The sequence below is a fragment of the Phalacrocorax aristotelis genome, chromosome 1, assembly GCF_949628215.1.
Source record: "Phalacrocorax aristotelis chromosome 1, bGulAri2.1, whole genome shotgun sequence".
NCBI lineage: Eukaryota > Metazoa > Chordata > Aves > Suliformes > Phalacrocoracidae > Phalacrocorax > Phalacrocorax aristotelis.
In genome coordinates, this window is record NC_134276.1 from 100,925,026 (window position 1) to 100,945,472 (window position 20,447).

At 36.6% G+C, this 20,447-nt stretch overlaps 1 protein-coding gene across 2 annotated transcripts in view; it reads right to left on the reverse strand.

Moving 5' to 3' along the window:
• Nucleotides 1-20,447, reverse strand: part of DYRK1A (dual specificity tyrosine phosphorylation regulated kinase 1A) — an 89,814-nt gene that overhangs the window by 54,274 nt on the left and 15,093 nt on the right. The window contains exons 2-3 of one of the 2 annotated variants that reach the window (XM_075100314.1): nucleotides 7,161-7,240; nucleotides 5,167-5,216 (exon numbers count right to left, since the gene is read on the reverse strand). In XM_075100314.1, the coding sequence (XP_074956415.1) occupies nucleotides 5,167-5,173 (7 nt within the window). In that variant the 5' untranslated portion in view covers nucleotides 5,174-5,216; nucleotides 7,161-7,240. The remainder of the gene's footprint in view (nucleotides 1-5,166; nucleotides 5,217-7,160; nucleotides 7,241-20,447) is intronic. The other variant, XM_075100304.1, reaches the window with a different exon arrangement.

A 20,447-nucleotide genomic window follows, 5' to 3' on the forward strand; every position in this document is an offset into this window, starting at 1 on the left:
ATGTTAGAAACCATACATCAAGGGATGAATTGAACCAAATAGGAAACAGCAGTCTGACTAGAAACAGAGAAATAACAGTTTTTAAGAAGTCACAAATTTCAGCAAGATTTTTGAACAATATTTGCACAGTTCTTGTACCCCACCTACCTGATAAAGTATTACCAACAGAATTCCTTCCAGGATCTATCAAGTACTCAGGACTGGCTGTTAAGAGAGCCATCTTTGGCTTCTCTCTCTCTGTATCTTAAAACCTAACCCCAAAAGAATATAACTGTTCAGGGATGGAGGAAGAGGTTGTTTACATCTGACTGCATGATTTATAAAACAGGATGCCTCCTACAAACATTGATTCCCCTGCTTATGGATTCTACGTGGGACAGAACCCATAGGAACTGAAGTGGTGCATGTTTAAGTTAAGCCACTATTAAGGTTGTTTAGTCCTAGGGCTGGTCAAAACTGATGAATTTAGGGTATTCTGTCTCCACAGACAGCAAATCCAAATAAAGCTATTGCTGTGTGCAACGGAAGATTTGCACCCTAGGATGTACTTTAGGAATGTGAGACTTCAGATGTGATTCCTATAAAGCTGTAAAGGGCAAGCTCCTGAACTAGTGTTGCCCATTGGTGAGTTCAAGGGAAGAAGTTTGCTCTAGATATAAACCAATGGCCTTCCCCCTGAAGCACAAGGCTAAGATTCACTTCAAAGCCTATCCCCACTCCAAACTTCACTCAAAAAGCTCCCAACCCAGACAAATAGTATCACTCCGTGAACACAGTTTGCTAGCAAAAGCACACAAAACAGGACAAAAAAGCTGTCTGTTATACCATATGATGCATAAGACAGGAACGGTCACACTAGCAAACACCTGAGCCAGTCAGTCAACATGGTATAGCACAATGCCGAGACTGTATTAGCAGGTCTAAATGCAGTCTAGCCATCGTATTACTGCATTACCCAAGAGAACCTTTACTTTTCATTCACAGACTGAACACTCTGACACCACAGGGGCCTTTTCATTACAGCTGCTCATTTGATGACTTTAAGGGCTATAAGAAATACTCTATATTTGTAGTCTTATGTTCATTGTAGACCTTCAGCATTCTCAGTGGACTGACCGATAATTCTGGAAATGTATAATATTTTTTATAACAGTTAAGATTGTAATTCTTTATCTGAATTTGATTTTTTTGATCAAATTTTTCTCAAGTCTAAGTGAGTCTTTGCTCTTAGAAACAGATAACAGAAATAAATTTCAGCCTCGCAATGTAGCTGCTGTAGCTCTACTGTTCATTAAAAAAATGTCCTCATCACTTAATACTTTGTAGAAAAGATACCTGAAAGAAAGTTTTTAGAAGAGGACCACATAAACCAGGATATAAAATGAACAGAAATCACTTTTCCAAAACATTAAAACTATAGATGTGCATCTTTAAGATACTTTTATTTCAAGCATTATGCAGCAATGCAATACTTCTGAAAGTGCAAAGCTCCTCTGAATCTCCTACCTTGATGGTCCCCTGAGCTGACATCTCAACTCTGCCAGCACAGGAAAGGGAGACTCAGCTGCAGTGGCTAGAGCTCTGCGTCCTCCCTCCTCAAGAAACAAGCTGCTGTTGACTACTGCCACCCAATGCCCCTGTGAGCCCCACTAAGTGCTCTTATGAACAGCCTAAGAAAGAATATTTCAATTACTTTTGCTGCAAAACACAAACTTCCAGACATGAAAAAAAAAAACACTAGACAAAAGGGCTTTCTACAGGAGTGCACACCTATCTCTCTTAAGAGGAAGAGAGTTGCTCTCTCTTAAGAGGAAGCAAATTAAATAAAAACAGAGGCCTTTCAAGATTCTTTAGTTTAGAAACCAGAATCAGAATTTAGAATCAGCCTGTTCCTGCATAAGAAAAGTAGCATTCTCCACCAGGCTATACTTCCATGCCAAAACCCTGAAACAGGATTTTTGCCATTTGTTTCCTCTTAGATGAGGACTAAGGCTGAAAACTTAAATCTTCAGTATCATGGGTACTAAGCAATTTTGGAGGAGGGGGGAAAAAAAATCTCTTTTAAATAGGCAACTTCTTTTTAAATATGGATGCATTAATCTAACTTTAGCTGTCCAGGTTTTCACATTTCTGATCTCAAATACAGAAAGTAGAGCATTAATCTAGTCTCTTGACTTCAAGGTTATCATTCATTGAGGTCAATGACTCCATCTCTGAAAAGCAGAACTTCCACTTTCAGGATGATAACTGTTGCCCTTCAGTAAGCAACTGTGTTCAACTCCTTCCTGACTGCTTTCTCACAACTGCTGACAAAACACTAACAGCCAGAAAGACAGCACCAACAACTCCTGCAAAGGGAGTTATCTATGTAAAAATAGTGGTTAACCCTAAAAGCATTCTTATTCATGCGAAGTGCTCATTAGCTACCTCTATTTAAAAGTTCCACTACTAATGAGCAACCCTGTCTCTTACTTTATTTTCTTGCTATCTCCTGTTTATGTTAAACTTCTGTTTGTCTGCCCAGCCAAGACCTGAATGTGCAACAAAAACTGCCTATAATGATAGTGTCAAATATGTGAACAAGTTACTGACAGACAGAATCAGTCTAATTGGAATGAAAGTCACCAAACAGAAACGAAACCAGAACCAGCCCATGCCATGCTTCAGTATGGAATTAGCACACAGGCCAAATGTTTGCTCATTTATAACCCAGTTCTGGTTTTATGCCAACAACATACATCTCTCAAAAGACACTCCAGGCATACAATTACTTAAGTGGAACTGTAAATAGTACAGTCATCATTTCCACAAGAAGACACAGGTAAGTGATAAACAGGTGATGCTCCAGTAAGTTTCCGGAATTCCCTGGTAAAACTTAAAGTAGCTCTCAACAAACTAGTTCAAAGGCATATCAGTGGATCTGGTATAATGTAATACAGATGAACTTCAAAATACAGAGCAGCAATATTGGACACAGTTTTTCTGGCTACAGAATAACAGTGGGGGGTTTTTTTGCTTTGGTTTGTTTTTTTTTTTTACTACTGACACGTATAAAAACTTCAAAATAGCTACAGTCTCAGTGAAATCAGTAGCTAAAATATTAGGAATATGAGACATGAAAGACATGGCCCAAGTCTAAAATAACACCTGAACACTTGCAAGACTATAAACTCAACACAATTCAAGAACTTCCTTGAAGTCTTCACTCTGCATTTGTTATTTTAATAAGCAATGTAGCTGCAGGGTGGGAGGAGGAAGGCAAGTATCTATGCAAGTATTTACTTTTTAATTGTTCTTGCACTATTCTTACTGAGTAGTATTGAAATGGCTTTTTTTCTTCCTTTTCCAAACATGAAAAATATTTTTTTAAAGTTAAGAACAAAGTATTTTCATGATGAAGAGAAGAATTTGATGTAACTGTTGTTTTGATCTGTTTTCTACATTCAGCTGTACCCCTGAAAATGTGAATGTGTTAAAGAAATAAAGTTAATAAATGATAAATTAAATTCTACCGACTAATTAAAAATAAAATAACCACCCTACACCTCTTTTTAATGATTTTACATGATCAGACTTCTGGATCAGTTTATATAGGCATAAGAATTGGATAAAAATACTATAATATTTATATACTATAATATTGATATACTATACATGTCTATTTAAGACATAACCAATAACAGTTACCCTGTTTCCATGCTGCCCTTAGTATGCAGAAATGTCCCAAATAATATTGTTCAATGGTCTTGTGGGAGATCTAAATCAGGAAGAGTTCTGTTGTGTTTTCATATAAAGTGCATCATCATCAAAAAGCAATTCAGAACATGCAGACTCTTTTTCCTTCCCTTCTGCTTTCACGAACAGTACTTCAACAGTAACTGTTACTACCTAATCTCCTCTGAGAGGATCAGCATGTGGTATTAAGGAATGGATCCTTCTAGAAGTTGTACTTTTGGTTTAGTAGATCTATACTTGTCCCTTACATTCTCAACTGAGGTATGAGTCCTCTTCTTACAAAGGTTAAGAAAAGACAAGAAGCTTTAAGCTCTTCAAAAGCTTAAAGATCAGACAACTAATTATTTTTAGTTGCATATTCCTAGGCTGCAGCTTACTAGAAAATCAAAGCCAAAACCAGAAAGGTCTTTTGTTATAAAAACAACCCATTTTTATAAGGAAGCCTCCACAAAGACGAGGAAAAAAAGTAACAACCAACCACACAGTAACACTCTGCTTAACAGGTGCAGGACACGATGTAGCAATCCACTTAGAAAACATGAACTTTTAAAGGCAAGATGAATCCTTGCCTGGAAGTACACAGCACAATCCCAGACTTGATTCTACCACACCACAAAAATGTGAACAATTTCCAGTATAATTATCAGCATAATAACTAAAACCATAGTAGCAGTAATAGCATTGGCACTTACGGTGCCTTCCTTTCACAAAATGTCCTGGAGAGAGTGACTTTCAAAGTGCAAAGAAGTAAAAAAAAAAAATTTATGTCCTGAAAATTTTTTTTTTTTAATCACAAAGCACATTCTAAGGCATTAGTTCTGTTATATCACAACATGCACTTGTAATGCATAAACATGTCTGAAATATAAATCTAGCTTCTCCTATAGCGAGCTGAACTTCCAGCTTTGCTTTTTGCAGAGCATTTCACAGAAAGGCAGTACAGATCTTATAAAATCTACTAGTTAACAAGATTGACAAAAAAGCAGTTATTGGAAATCTTTCAGTCCTCCAAACAGTATCTTAAAGGGCCTTCTCTATATGTGTCCTACGTATCATAGGTGCTAATAACAGGGCAAAAAGAGAAGCCAGACATGCTGCAAATTCATTTTTTCTCGTTAGTCAAATTGGAAAATCAGATTCAGTATCACCATTTCTTCATATTTTCACTTTTTCTTTTAAAGCGGTGGACCTGAACTCATTTTTTGTGTTTTCAGCTTAAGTGGTGATCTAAAATTCAAGTATTCCAAGAGAGAAAAAGTGAAAAAAATCCTCTTCCTCAAGAGGATTGTTTCCCCCAGCTATGCTGTGGTTAATTTTAGGGTTTTAGAGTAGGTCAGTTTCCAGTGAAATGAAGTGATGCCCATTATAACAAAGAATTTTTTTACCCTATAGAAGCTTTCACCCTTTAGCTGAAGGTAGCTTAGACATTACCAGGCATCTCTGATCAGTCACCCAGATCAGTCACCCACAGAAGCCAAGCCCTGTTGAAAATGCAAAAGAATCATCCTCAATAACCACAAAACCTTTCAATGTCTGGCCTGAGCTCTCACCAGCTACTTTGAACTTTAGAAAGGTATCAGCAGAGTCGTCATATGACTCTTGCTGTTACTGCATTACAAAATAATTACAGTACATTTTCTCATTTTAAGACATGTAAACCGTGTTTATTCTCAAAACCTCGGGATACTAATATTGGCTCTCCTAACAAACAGAAAACTGCAAATAAATCTTCCTTGTCTAACTTCCAACTTACGTGACACTGACACATCAGAAGCCTGAAAGTCTTTGTCAAGGAACCACTGTTTTTCACTCTGTATTTATCATGGGACTTCTGAATAAAGAATTTGGGCTTCAGAAGATGGAATTACTACTTAAAATTCAAAATCTTGTACATATTTCTATTCTTTAAGCTCTCCGTCATCAGAAAACATGAACAAAACTCTAAGTGCTTAAGTTTTAAATCAGATTAATGTATTGCAATATGAAACTTAATTCTCTCTAACAGTGTAAGATAATGAAGGTACTATTTCATAATATTATCTCTCAGTTGTGGGATGAACACTTTTAAACCTTTCAAACCATTTTCTCAATATTTAAGTTGGACTATATTTTAATCTATACTGCAACAAGCAAACGTTCTACAGTGTTATCAATTGCAATGACTGCCTGCTAGACATAGCCCCACAAATTTGATGGCACACTGAAAGATTAAACTTTGAGACTTTAAATGCTATTCCTCTAGATTTATACATTTAAAACAAATGAAATATCCCATCAGAAAATTTTTTCTTTCTCCTCTTCTTTGCCCCACCTAACTTTAGAATTCTTTCAACCTGGTTTTACTTGCGCTATCAACATACAACTTACAAACATTCAACTGAAATGAACGAATGTTTAGTTTTCACAGAATGAAATACCCACTTACAGCATCTTGGCCTTAATCCAACATACTCCATGTAAATATACCCTCTAAAGCTGTTTATGCATGAACAGCTGATGCAACTGAAAACTGTCAATCAGGAGATGATCTGCATGCACAAAAATGTATTTAGCTTTTTTTTTTTTCTTCCCCCAAGGATTCATCGGTTTTAAAGCTGAGCAAGTAAACGAAAGATCTATCTTATGTGTATTTCACTGTTAAAGGCCTCAAAACATAAATCACAGAATTGTTCTTTGCTGAAATAAGGGCATTTGGGTAAAAAGAACTACACCAATCCTCCTATACAACCTAAATTTTATTCTACTTCTGCTGATCATGATTTTTCATGTCAAAATATCAACCATCTTTCCAGCAAAACAGCATCACTAAAAATAAGCTATTTAATCTGCAAATAGACTTGGCACTTACTGTATTTTGATTACCAAAAAATTGAACTCCCTAAACCATTAAGAATGGCTAGTGACTTGCAAAGGTGTGCAAAGTTCCTATCTGCAATTCTTGAGAAATCTTATAGTAACTGGACATAAGCATGTGATAAGATATAATGAACTCATAGCTATTAATTTGATACACACTTTTTCAGATGGATCCATAACATTTCTTTAAAAGAAAGTTAATGAATGATTGAAATTGTGTCACTAAGCAGGTGACATAAATCTGTCAGCAAGTTAGGGGCATAAAAAAGGGGTTATAACAAACAGGACAAGACTAAACGTACATTTAGTTAGCATCTTTAAAAGCAAATCCTTTTTTTTGCGTAAAACTTTGGAAACAATATGTCCATTCAGGGGAACCATTTTCTTCCTGGACAGCTGCAAAAGGCTTTCAAATGGCAAAGAAAGATTTCAAAATTCCACAGGTTCTTAAATATTCTACTACGGTCAGAATAACATTATTTTGGGGGTACAGAAATGGAATAGAAACAAAAAGTAGATCGAGAACATCAAAGATTTTCCCTTCTAAAAGCCCTTGAAAATAAGATCACCTGTATGCATCGTCTTCTTTCAAGTCTCATATCATCCTGCGGGGGTGTGGGGGACAGGGGGAGTCCAGCAGCAAACAACACTGTAAAATGAAGAAAAAAAAGAAGTAAATGTAAATACAAACTAATAAGATACCTAAAAAATGTAAATCTCCATTCTGCTAGATCCACATAGTGCTTAGTTCAACCCTAGCTCTCAGGTATAATCACAGAGCTAAACCAAGGAAGTTCCAACAGAAAATGAAGGTTTCCAACAGCAGAACCAGAGACAGACCGAAGACTATCTCCCACTGTCATCTGCAGTTAGAAAAAAAATTATCTAAGTGTCAGAATTTCAGGGATTAACTTAAACTTCAACTGGTCATAGAACAGTTCTGAAAATTAAGGTCATCCAAAAAAACCCCTCTTCTCAAACCTGCAAAAGTAAAATTCTTGGTAGTTACCCATCTTTGCTAAGCCCTTAAATATGTGGATTTCTACAGAAACTCAGGACAATATTTATAAAACATGACTGAAATTCTGTGGGATTTTACCAAATCAGCAAACTATAGAACTATAAGTGCACATAAATCCATAAATGTACAAGTCCTTTTTTTCTTCAGATCTCATATGAAATTGAATTAGGTTCACCTTACACCGAATTTAATATATGCTCAGAAAAGTAAAATTATAACTTTCTACATGACAAAGAAATATAAAGACATGAGTTTCTATGAAGAAACCTCTAACAAAAATTAAAAAGAACAGTAGGATTATGGGGGGGAAAACCCAAACAAACACAAAACACACACACCCCCCAAAAAAAACCCAAAACACCACACCCGAAATACAGTACCCAACAACCAACCAACCCCTGGTCCAAGTATTTTTCAAGTATTTGCTTTTCACTTGTTCTCCAACAAAATATCATTGGTACTCTACAACCTATGAAAATAACAAAACCACTTACAAATTACTGAGAATTTTTAAGAACCTCTGCAAATTACCTTGCAGTTCAAATTGTAGAGTCTAGATTACTATTTAAACATCTCCTGATACGTGTAACTCCAAGAAAGTGTGTCTAGCCTATAATGCACTTAGATATTGCAAAATGAGCAGAAAATATTGCAGTTCACTCTGTTTCTTCTTCAACAGTGACTGTTTAAGGACTGCATATACCCTAAGCCCAGCTAGCTTTTCTGCCACCACACTGGCTTCTTCCTTGTGCCATGGAAACCTGACATGCACACACAGATACACACGCACACGAAAGGGGGTGGTGGGAAGACAAGGAAGAATTTGTATGTTATACATGTAGGACTATATGTTGCAGTGGTTCCACTGTTATTTTATGAGCAAGTGAATTCTTGCTGTCATGCCTCCAAAAGCTAGAGGGGGCAAACAAAAACTGGCCGTCCCACATCATGAATCAATACCCTTAGTTCTTGACTACCGAAGTTCCAGAGAGACCTAGAACGTCACTGCCACATCCACAGTAGCCATGAACTTAGCAAGGCTGAGGCTACTACTGCCTAAGGCTACACAAGATCCTACAAGCCAGGCGCTCTCATGCCTAAATCACTTTAATTTGGATTAAACATTCCGTCTGGTAGGTATTGTAGGTGTGTAGATCACACAGGTAGACACGTTGTCTTACACTGAGCTTAGTCCCACTAAACTCAGCAGAGGCAGTCACTTGTGTTCAAGAACAAGAAAAAGGAATGAAGAGCAAACTTTTTTTTTTTAATACACTAAATAGCCCCTGGATTTAAACAAACAATAGAAGTCCTGGAGCATTAAAATGGTGCCATTAAAAAAACAGTATCTATGGGCACTAAGATTATAGAAAGCCTTGTCCAGTAGTAGCTGCAAGGACTGAAGACATCACTCTCTTGTCTTTACCACCTTGTAGCTCAAATACAGCAACGGTCACCATTCATTTGCATCAGTACAAGGCCAATTTCAATACTAAACCAGCTTAGTTCGAAACTATCCACAAACCTGGTTTGAGCAAAGCTAGCTCATTTTCAGCCAAAATAGACTGTAGCATGTTCATACATTGTCTTCTGCCAGTTCTACAATGGGTATGGTAAGCTCCAAAAGCAGCACATTAGCACATCTCCATTACTTTAGAACAGCCTAATGTTGTATCAAACTGACTGCAATGCTAGCAACATTGTACAGCACTGTAGTGGGCAACAGACTGCCAACTCTGTTCCAAACCACAGAAAGAGGAAATCAGTTGATAAGAACTTACTATCCAATAAACACAGAGACTACCAAGTTACAGCTACAGAACTTGAAATCACACAGCTAATTTTGTAAAAGCAGTAAAGCAACTTCAAACATATGGGAAGCTGTGGTTTTTGCTAATTGGAAAATAATCTAGAATATTTTAAGATCACTTACAATACTAACTCTGAAAAAGTATTTATCTTGCAAATAATTCACAAAGGTATGAGAAAGGAGAAACCAAACTGGCGAAGGAACACACACAGACCTGAATTATTTTAGAATTTAGAACACAACATTAGAGTTACTGGCTATAAGGAAGAGTTGCTGATGTAACTATAAAGTCTGTAACAGTTTATTAACAGGGAATCAATATATCCACACACTTCACAGCTAACCAACAAAATTTATCCATCACAAACCAATGTGTTTCTTCAGCCTCCTTACAACTCTCCAATAATTGCCAGCATTCTGAAGAACAGGACAACTAGCATGGAATTAAGAGCCAGAGTGGAAAGGCAGATGTCTACTGTAGCACTGTATTCTAAGAAGGGACCCACAACATAAAAAGTAATTTTAAAACATTGGCAGAGAACAAAGCCAGTGAGTTACTGTGATGGTAACAGTATCACAGACGGACAACATAAAAGGGTTACATTTTAAACTTCTTTTTAAATAGATACAACCTTATAGCATGTAATAGCTGCAGGGGCAACATATTAAACTCAATAACGGAGTATCTTCTGTTGTGCCTCTGCATTGCCAAGTTCTTAAAGCCAAAAGGCCTTTTACACAGCCTGTACAAAGGCTTCCTGGTTTAGATAATAAATTGATAATAAGAGGAGGCAAGAACAAATCCTACTCATTGCACAGTCTGTAAGATCATTACTAAGATGACTAAGAATCCCCTTAGTAATAATAACATTTACTGGGATTCAAGAACCCAGTTTGATCTACTTACTGGTACAGAACAGAAGCCTATTGGAAATAAAGGAGTAGAGGGAGGAAGAGATGACAAGAAAGGTGTTGAAAAGCAAATTATTGAAAGTGATATGGCAAACAGAAGAATAAAAGCTGAAGTCTTTCATTTAAACAAAGAGAGAGCAGTTCTTAGAAATCAACTGTGTACGAATCTACCATGCTAAAACTTCACTTCATGCTTTTATTTCCTATTTTAATTACTGTTGCTTTCTACTCTTAATCTTTCCTACCCACACAATGCTCCTCTGATCTCCTGAAAATACAGATAATGGGATTACCTATCCAAAGCCACTCCACATTCGTGAATAATTTCAAGTGTAGAGTTCAGCTTTACTACAAAATGTTTAGTTAAATAAGCCAAAGATGCTGAGCACATTTTATCCCAGGTTATACTCCACCATATTATAAAGATGGTGACTGTGAAAGACAAAGCTTTGACGTGTCTCTAACTTTTCCTTACACCGTAAGCCTAGTTTGCCTGTTAGCCTCTTTAAGGACTAATGTTTTATTCCACTGTATTCTATAAGACCATCCACACCTTCCTTCAAAACACTAAATACCCAACTTACATCAACAGGTTCACTGTATATCAAGGTTGGTTTCAGAGCAACCAAACTCCTAAAACCCTAAAAGTTAAAGTACAAAAACCATTACCAACATCTCTCTGAAGAAGTTTCCCCATCCTTCCCCATTTCTCTTCTTTGTGTTTGCCCAGATATCAATCAGATTGTGAGTTTTTGCAGATGTGGACATTTTTATTATATATGAGCAGAGCAGGAAGCCAGTTCAGCTGAACCTAGATGCAGCAGAGCAGTAAGGCTAATATTTTTTTAAACTATATTATTTCATAAACTTAAGAATGTAAGTCATATAGTATGTTGCATACTTAGTTTACATAACAGATATTAATTTAAAGGATCTAGAGTTAAAAGATTCTATCCAATGCAAGCTTGCAAAGTGTTAAAGGCAACTAACATAAACACCTTTAAAGAAAGGCCACATTTTCAGTACAATTTTGCTTTAATTTTAAGCATATATGAAGAATTCTTTCCATGACAAATTTATATAAGAGTTTTCAGAATATCAACAATAGCATACCCAAGAGCTTGAACTAAAAGAAGTCTGCTGGAGAGGGTTTTAATTTTCACATTTTACTAATTAAAACACTTTTTACAGAGATTTATCGTCCTTATTCAGTATCACTGTATTATAAGATTCAATATGATGCCTCCAGTAAAAACATGAACATTTTTAACTAATCACAACATAGTTCTGGAAGTTCTTCCTCTGTGAAAAAGTAATTTTGTAAGTTCTAAAGTCATACTCATTAAGTATCAGAGAAGTCTGCATATTTCAGGACTACACACACTGTTGTCAGAGATGAACATAATTCAGGTCACTGACCTTCAGTAAATGCAGGCAGGCCTGTTGCTAGCAACATAAAATATAAATACTTACTTAGAAGCAAAAGTAATTATTTATTTATTTGTGAGGGAAACTATCCTGAGGTACACACCATTAAATTGACATTATTACCATACTGGAATATAATGGATCTAGACATACATAAATCTATACAATAGCAATTTCTTAAGCTGTTGTTATTCTGCATCTCAACAGCCTACTCTTGAAACCACACACAAACAACCAATGATGTTGCTTGGCATAAGACAAAGGGGCAAAAGATTCACCAAATACAGCAGATTTCATGTATTATTTAAAAATACTGCATAATAAAATGTGAAATACAACCAATGCTACTGGAATTTAAAATAAATAAACAAACAAATACATCTTATAGGGTGCTAGCAATTGTCAACTTCTAGGCCTAGTTCTCTGAGAGACACAGCTGAGGAATTCCAAAATCTATGTTCTTACAGCACCTAGCACGTACAGTGTCTTTTGTTACTAAGTAAAATCCTGTTGTGTTTAGATGTACAAATTAACACACATCTGAAAACTAAGTGCGTGCGTGCACACCTATTTACTGCTTCTGTTCCACTTAGGACCAAAAGATGTGATGTTATATACGAGAAATAATTCAAAGGAAAGGAAAGGGAAAAGAAAAAGAAAAGGAAAGGAAAGGGAAAAGAAAAAGAAAAGAAAAAGGGAAAAGAAAAAGAAAAAGGGAAAAGAAAAAGAAAAAGGGAAAAGAAAAAGAAAAAGGGAAAAGAAAAAGAAAAGAAAAGGGAAAAGAAAAAGAAAAGAAAAGGGAAAAGAAAAAGAAAAGAAAAGGAAAGGGATAAAGGGAGAAGGGAGAAGAAAAACAAGAAACCAGACTACTTTGTATATCCAATGTACAAAGCAGAACTCAGTAAACATCTCAGCTTCACCACAAAACCACATACATAATATCAAAAGCAGATATGTTTTCCACATGAAAACCCAATATATCCCTCCACTTTCATGGACACCTGCATGTTTCTATACCTGATAGCCAATATACTGAGTACTAAGCAAAATACGAGTAATTTGTGATCAGCATCACATTTAGCATGTTCCCAAAGAAGTCACAAATCCACGTCTCCATGTTTAAGCGCTTTGGTATTATGGAAAACCTATTAGCTGAATGCTTTCAGTTAAATATTCAGCAACTACATTAAGACTTATCTTTAGGTTTTAAAATTCATAATTCAATTAGAAAAAAATAATACACCTCTCTCCAGTTTAGTTTGCGTATTCAACAGAACTATGAGCACAGTCACCTTCATATGTCAGTTGACCCCGTACTTAAGAAAGGGAATGCTCAAACTTTGGGAAGAGGGCATTTTTGTACATGGCTGGTTTTCAAGTTAGGGTGAAAAGACAACAACTATCAAAACTGAGTTTACAGTAGACTTCACCAACATACCATTGATCCTATGAGCTTGTATTATACTTTGTATTCCCAGTGAGTTTTAAATGCATACTGCTCAACCAGAAGACTATGCTAGTCTCTAGATCAATATTTGTGAGATGCTTTGAAACAAATGCATCTAAACAATTTCTCTTGTATACTCTAAAATTACTTTCTGTGTTCCAAAAAGCACTAGTTCCTCTAAAAAGGATATACTGTGAATGACTAGTTTCCCTCCTATGCCAGATTTACAACATGTGATGCAAGAACCCATCCTTAAAGTGTGAAAGCATGTACAAGCAGCTTTACTGAGATCACAGAGTTTCTCACCCAAATTCAAATCTGGCAAAGGCAGAACTACAGTTGCAGTTGAGCAAGAATTTTTTCTCAGCAGCAGTACCACTTAAGCAGCCTGTATCCTTTCCACCACTACCTGCTGGGCTGAGACAAGTGCTACTCTTACAGGGTCACTCAGCAAACCAAACTGGGGAACTGACCCAGGTGGAAAAACAGGGAGCAGGGGAGAAGAAAAAAAAAAAAAAAAAAAAAAAAAAAACACCACACCCCACCAACCGCAACAAAACCCCCCACTATTTTTTATCCCATATCAGTTCTCTAATCTGGTCCACTAGAGATGCACAGCAGCCTGGCAGCAGGAATAAACAGGGGCTTCTTAGGCCAGTATCAGTGTCAAAATACTAAACACTGAAGTGCACGTAATTTTATCATAGAAAACCTGCAATGATGTCACACCACTATTAATTCTGTAAGACTTCAGAGCGTCATCTGAATCTCTGAAATATCTGATTTATAACACACGCTTCTTTTAAACCTATCCTTTTCCTGAAAAGAAATACATAGCTTCTAAAAAAAAATACTGCTTTCTGTGTAAGTGAAGTAACTGAACAGTGTAAAACTTATACTTGACCCATACAGTCAGACAAGTCGGGATTTGTTTTTTAAATATTTATTAGCTCATGTGAACCCCAGAATAAAGGCTATGGGTTTAGGAAGAATTAAACTGACATAACTGGGAGGTAGGGGGGAAACCCACACTTATGCTAATAGAAAAGTTCAAATACTTCAGATTTTTTAGATAATTTGGATATGATTCTTTCCTTACTCATTGACTGAAAATACTAATTTTAGAAGCACAAACTTAAAATATTGTTCAGTATACTGACCGTATAAGGCACAGATTAGAGGGGCAATGATCATTTTTTCCACCCACTTAATAGTGTCAGGCAAAACAGTTATGTTTTAACTGTTTTGGAACTGCAAAGTCACGCCCCTGTATTTACATTCCCCTCCTTCATCCAAAAACTGCAGAGAGATGCTACAGCAGGAGGTGGCCATCCTCTGCAATATCAGCTACATATTCGCTACTGTTAGATGAAACAACTCTTATAAAAAAGCATTTCCTTCTGTACTGTTTAATGGCCTCACTGAGTACAAATGCGATTACTACGGAGTCCCATTTACATGGCCCTTGAAAATAATTCCACCTCAAATTTACATAAGCATGAAGTCAACAGAATTCCAGGAAAGGGAAGGATATTTATGAAATCCAGGTATTTTTGAATTATTTCTATGTCATCTTACAAAATGCAGATATGAGAATTTAATTTTTCATGTTAACACACACACCCTATCTCTGACTTCCTTAAGAGGTGACATCTAATAAGCAACTGCGTATACTTTTTTTTTTTTAAGAAATAGAGCCATTTTAGTTAGTATGTTAAACATGAGCTAAACAGGAGCATGCAAAGAAAGTCATATTTTAGAGTAGAATATCCATGAAGGCTGTAAACTAGTTTATCCAGAGTAATTTACTCCCACAGTTGTGAAATGGTTTTCAGAGCTGAGATTTTTCTATAGATGTCCTCAAAAAGATTGATCATTTCATTTACAAAAACTGTTTCTGTTCCTTGTGGTTGGGAAAAGAACTTTAAAAATGCAAAGCCAAACATATGCCACTATATATTTGCATTCATTGGTTTAGAACTTCAGACCTAGAAAGTCTCAAGACTTCCTACTTCTCCATCATTTTTTCAGCCATAAAGCAAGCAAGCAAACAGAATTAAAGGAATGCCTAAAATCTCCACAGAAAGTGGCCAAACATCACTCTGTTTACAGGTCTTTACTACAATCTTGATACTACTAGAGCTTACTATTCTTACAATTTAATGGTCACTAACTACTACTTCTGTTCTTTGTTGCACCCTTTATTTACAAAACAGACTCTACTTCTCAGAGACCTGTCAAGACTGGGCACTCAGATGCAGCTACTTCAACTTTTTAATCCTAGACTGGAGGTGGGACAGTAGTTGTAGTGCTCTCCAGACAACCAATGCATACTGAAATGCTTTTACTTCTCAAAAACTGCAAGAGCTCAGACACACATTACACATACGTATAGATATACACACACATATGTAAGGGAGGTAAGGGCAGTTGTTCTTCTCTGCAAATACACACTATTTTAACTGCAATGCCTTAATACTGATGAAAACAGGAAATCTTATTTTTCAACAGGCAAATACAACAGCTTCTGTCCAAAAGTTTGCTACAACACCGATTAAAAAAAGAATTCCAAGAACTGGAAGAAAATAAAATGACATCTGAAAGGTATAGTATTTTCACAGCTACCAGGGTTTTTAAGAAAATTTTATGACACATTCAAGAGACTTCTGTTTTCTAAGTGACCCCCATCCTTATCAAATTTAGATGTTACTGGGTTTAGCCATCATTTCTGTTTCTTTGTTTTAACTGTTTGCTTTTTCTTTCCCCTTTTAATTCTGCCCTGAAGCATGACAAATTCCATATCATGCTGCAATGTACTGGTAACAGGAACCAGAAATTAATAAACTCATAGGTTATTATCAGTACATTTCAGTAAACATTACTGTAACAGAATTGATCAAAAACAGAGAGAATGTAAAATCTTACTCAGACCACAACAAACTCCATTACAAAAATACTTTAAATACTTATACAGATTCCTGGGAAATGATCTGTAGAGCTGCTACAGATGCTACAGATGCTAGATCTGCAGATCACATGCCTAAATGAAATAAGACTACTTCTCCTTTTCAACTTTGGCAGCAGATAATTCCGACATTACTTTACGTATTTCAAGTACATTTACAACAACCTAGATGTTTGTTGCACTGATACAGTAGTACCTTTAGTCTTTAAGGCTTCCAAAATATTATAATACATGGAGATATGCACACCTATAGTCTCACAAAATTAAAAAAAAAGAACAACCAGCCACAAACAACTGCAAACTGCTGGCTAGCTCTGTAAATAGATGGTGTTTATTTATAAGACTTTGGGTAAGCGGCTTGTTTCAGCCATACATTGGTTTGTGTGCCTTCTGAAATACTTTTTAACCTTTCAAACACACCATGGACTAACTGCTGTTTAATTGATTCCCATATGACAGCTCCAACTGACAACTGTGGTGCCACAATCTACCTTTGCCTTTCATTATTCAGGAGATTTAGGCTGGACAGGTGCACACATAGCTAGGTACCCTCTGGTCATTTGTTAACCACATACCTGCGTCTTAAAACAGACTTCACCCCATAAATCCCCATACCTTTTACCAAAGCTGGTATATTTCTGATACAGAAAGCGATAATAAAGAAGTACTGCTGATATCCTTTCCACTTTAACACAACAAATCAGATTTAACCACCTAGGCTTCACTTCAGGCTGAAAAACTGGGGCTTGTCTACTTCCACTTTGTATCCAAAGAAACTAAATGAAAATATTTAGTTCTCAAACATCAGAATTTTCCTTAATGCTTCTATCAGACTTCACACACTTGGATGGGTTTTTCTGGGGACACTTGTTCAGAGATGTTTCTGAGCCACTGCACCTAAAAGGAGCAGTAAAATGAAGACATTTCTTCAGTTACAAATACATACTTTTTATCATCCTAGAAATCCTGCAGAACTCAATGTAAACCTTCTCTAAAAACTCAGAATCTCTAGCCCTTAAAAATCAATCAATAAGCTAGCCAAAACATAGGTCTTTCCAACAAGACTTCAGCCACATCATTCTGCTGGTAAACTCACCACTCACTAGGAGAAAAATATTAAAATTACTATATCTAGAGCACAATTATTTAAGAAGCCTGGCATGGAGCATGGCCTCAGCCCTAAGCTTTCTCCTTTTTATTCTTCTCTCAGGGAAATAGACAAGACACAGTCTGTCTTATCACCAGGTGATGATTTTTATGCAGGACAAGTTCATAAACTTCACATTTATATTAAAATAGTCAAACTCAGAAATAGGGTATGCACTGCCTCTCCAGAAAGGTGAGGGGAAGAGACTGATTTAGCGGGTTGACAGCAGCAACCAAAGCAGTTTTGGCTCACAAATGGCTGTTCCTAAAAGTAACTCTAAACACACTCTTCAAAAAGTGGAAGGATATCCCTTTTCTCTGTTTGCACAACTCAAAGCCCCAGCACATTCTTACTCTTTTTCTACATATCCCAAGCATTAATAATAAAATGGAAAATGGAACAGCCATGCAAGTGTAGTAAATGGGGACACAACCACAACTTAAGTTTGCTTACAGAACTCAGAATTGCTTTTTAATTAGATCAATGTTAAAAGGTGCTTAAAGGGAATGTCAAGATTACTTCTAGGATTTTAGGATACTGACAAAGTAACTGGGACCCTAAGCTCATAGATGGGAAAGAGGAGTTAAAAGTTGTTTCAAGAAAAAGAGGAAGAATCCCTTATTTCCAAAACTACATATACCACAACTGCTCTTCCAGCTCTTTTTAACTTGGAAACCAAAAAGCAAGCTCCAGCTTTCGCCAGACATGTCAGTACAGAAACACCATGTTTAAAAATCTTGTTCAACATGCTCTCAAATAGCAGTTCATATGAAGTTCAATAGCTTTGAAAATTGACAGTGGTCAAGTTCAGGCTCCATGACAACCAGATACATTCAAAATTGATGGTGAATAAACTGAGTTATTTCATTAAAACAAGAATTCTCAGGGTGCAGTTCTGCAAAAGCCAAAGCTGATTTAGATTTGGCTGCTGTGTTCCCACCCACACCCCTCCTTGCCCTTAACCACTCAGTGCAGGCCCATCTCTTGCACCATGTCTGGCACCTGCCCCAGTCTCGCTGAGTCAGTGCTGTAATTTAGGATGATGTAAAATATTCACCTTTTTTGATCAGTTTTCTGCTGACTGTGCACAGCTCCAGAGCCTGAGTCTGACTTTTGGCTTAAAAATCTACACAGTAAATAAGAACTTGTTCTTTTTAGCATGTGCATACAGCTAACACATTTATAGTCTGCATAACACTACTTGATCACAGAGAACTTTATTTGCATTTTTGTACAGTCTTTGATGTTCTGGACCTTTGAAACGGACAGTTCCTAGGTCAGGGACATGAGTCCAAATACTTACTGATACTGGAAGTGAGGCAGCCACACTCTGGGACTGGGTTGGGGTAACAAACAAGGCATTCTGCTCATGGAGGGAGACCTTGTTGCATTAGGTGTTGTGTGACACAGTAAAACAGTGATCGTCGTCTAAAAAGCCCCCTATCTAAACAGACCATGTTTGTCCACAGAAAGGCAAAAGTAGAGAGCTCAAACTAGCTTAGCTACAATAAGGTTTGCTGTATAGGCTAAGAATATGGTACAAGAGAAGTAAAGAGCAACCTAGCTACAGTGTTTCCTTTATATTGAAGACCACAGTTAACATCTGGTTTGATATCGATAGTAATAGATCCCACCTCTATTTCAAGAACACAAGTGAAATGTTTACAAGGCTTTTCTATATATAACTTGTGTCTGTCATAACAGTCTATATAAATAAATTTGAAGAAATAAATTTAATCAGGCATGCCAACTACAAGCTTCTCTGATGTTGGAAAGCAAAATGAACAAAAAAAGACTTTTCACCACAGTAAAATCCATCATCCTTACCATTCAGCTCTCAGTATCTCAGCCTAAGTATATACAGAGACTTCAGCAATATGTTTTAAGTCCTAATTCAGGCTCAGGTTGTCCAATGTAACAGTAGGAGAGAAATCTGAACTCTAAAGCAAAAATAATTCTATTTTGGATTACTGCAGTAATCACATAGGGAACATTACTTCTATTATCTTAGGAGATCCGAATTTAGAGGAGCTAAGGAAGTACACTGTTTTCAGAATTCAAGGCACCTCTAGCATAAGCACGATACGATCTATTTCTTATAAATTGCACTCACTACATACACTCAAATGCATTTCAAAAAATATCAGAGTATTTGTGTTTGAACATATGAATCAACAAATGCAAAGACACACAATTTATCAGATTAAGTGCTTCAGAAAATGAACATAATTTCACTATTTAAAAAAATCAGTGTTAAAGCTCCTTGACAGAAAACCGAAGAGGGAGTAGAATATAACCCCACTGACACAAAATATTTTATGTTCCATCTATATTCTCCCCCACTCTCTCCACCTCATTTGCATATCATTCCTAACTTAGTGGTTGTGCTATATTTCCATAATTCACATAATATCTTTCCACTGAGAAAATAAAATATTATCCAGGAGCCATTTCCTTTAAAATGCATAAGCACTGATTAAGCTCCAGAAAGTTTCTTTTTCCTCTTCCCCTAAGGTAAGCACACTAATCACTGGATTGGAGAGTAATTTTTCCTTTTCTCTCCCTCTGTCCCATGATTCTCGGGTTCTTTTTTGTACAACAGTACAGATTACGTGGGACTCAAGGGCAGCTGCCAAGAACATCTGAAAAGCAAGGTGATCACTGGAACTGAATGACATGAGTTCGGATTCTCTCTGAGGAACACACTAAACTGCCAGGAAGAGTAGCAGTCTTTCCCAACTCTCAGGTGCGCAGTTGTGCCCACTTTCTTGGAAAGCCTCAGTGTTCACACTGAATATATGGTTTTAAAAAAAAAAAAAAAAAAAAAATCAACTCAACAACCCAACTAGAAACTGTTCACATCTTTGTCAGGTTCATTGCCTGCCACTTTAGCCAACTGAACTGGCTCAGCAAATGGTAAGAAAAACTGAAAGCTAGAACCAAAAAAAGATGCTAGCTCAGTTTACGCCATATAAGTAACTTCCCTCCAAGCGTATGCTTTCACAATCTGACCAAACTCAGGGTTACTCCTTGTAAGAAAATAGCAAGTCACAGATGAGGCTCATCCTCCTGGCACTCTTGCACCTCGTGATGAAAGAGTTTAGGTAGCTAAATTGGCAGTAAAGT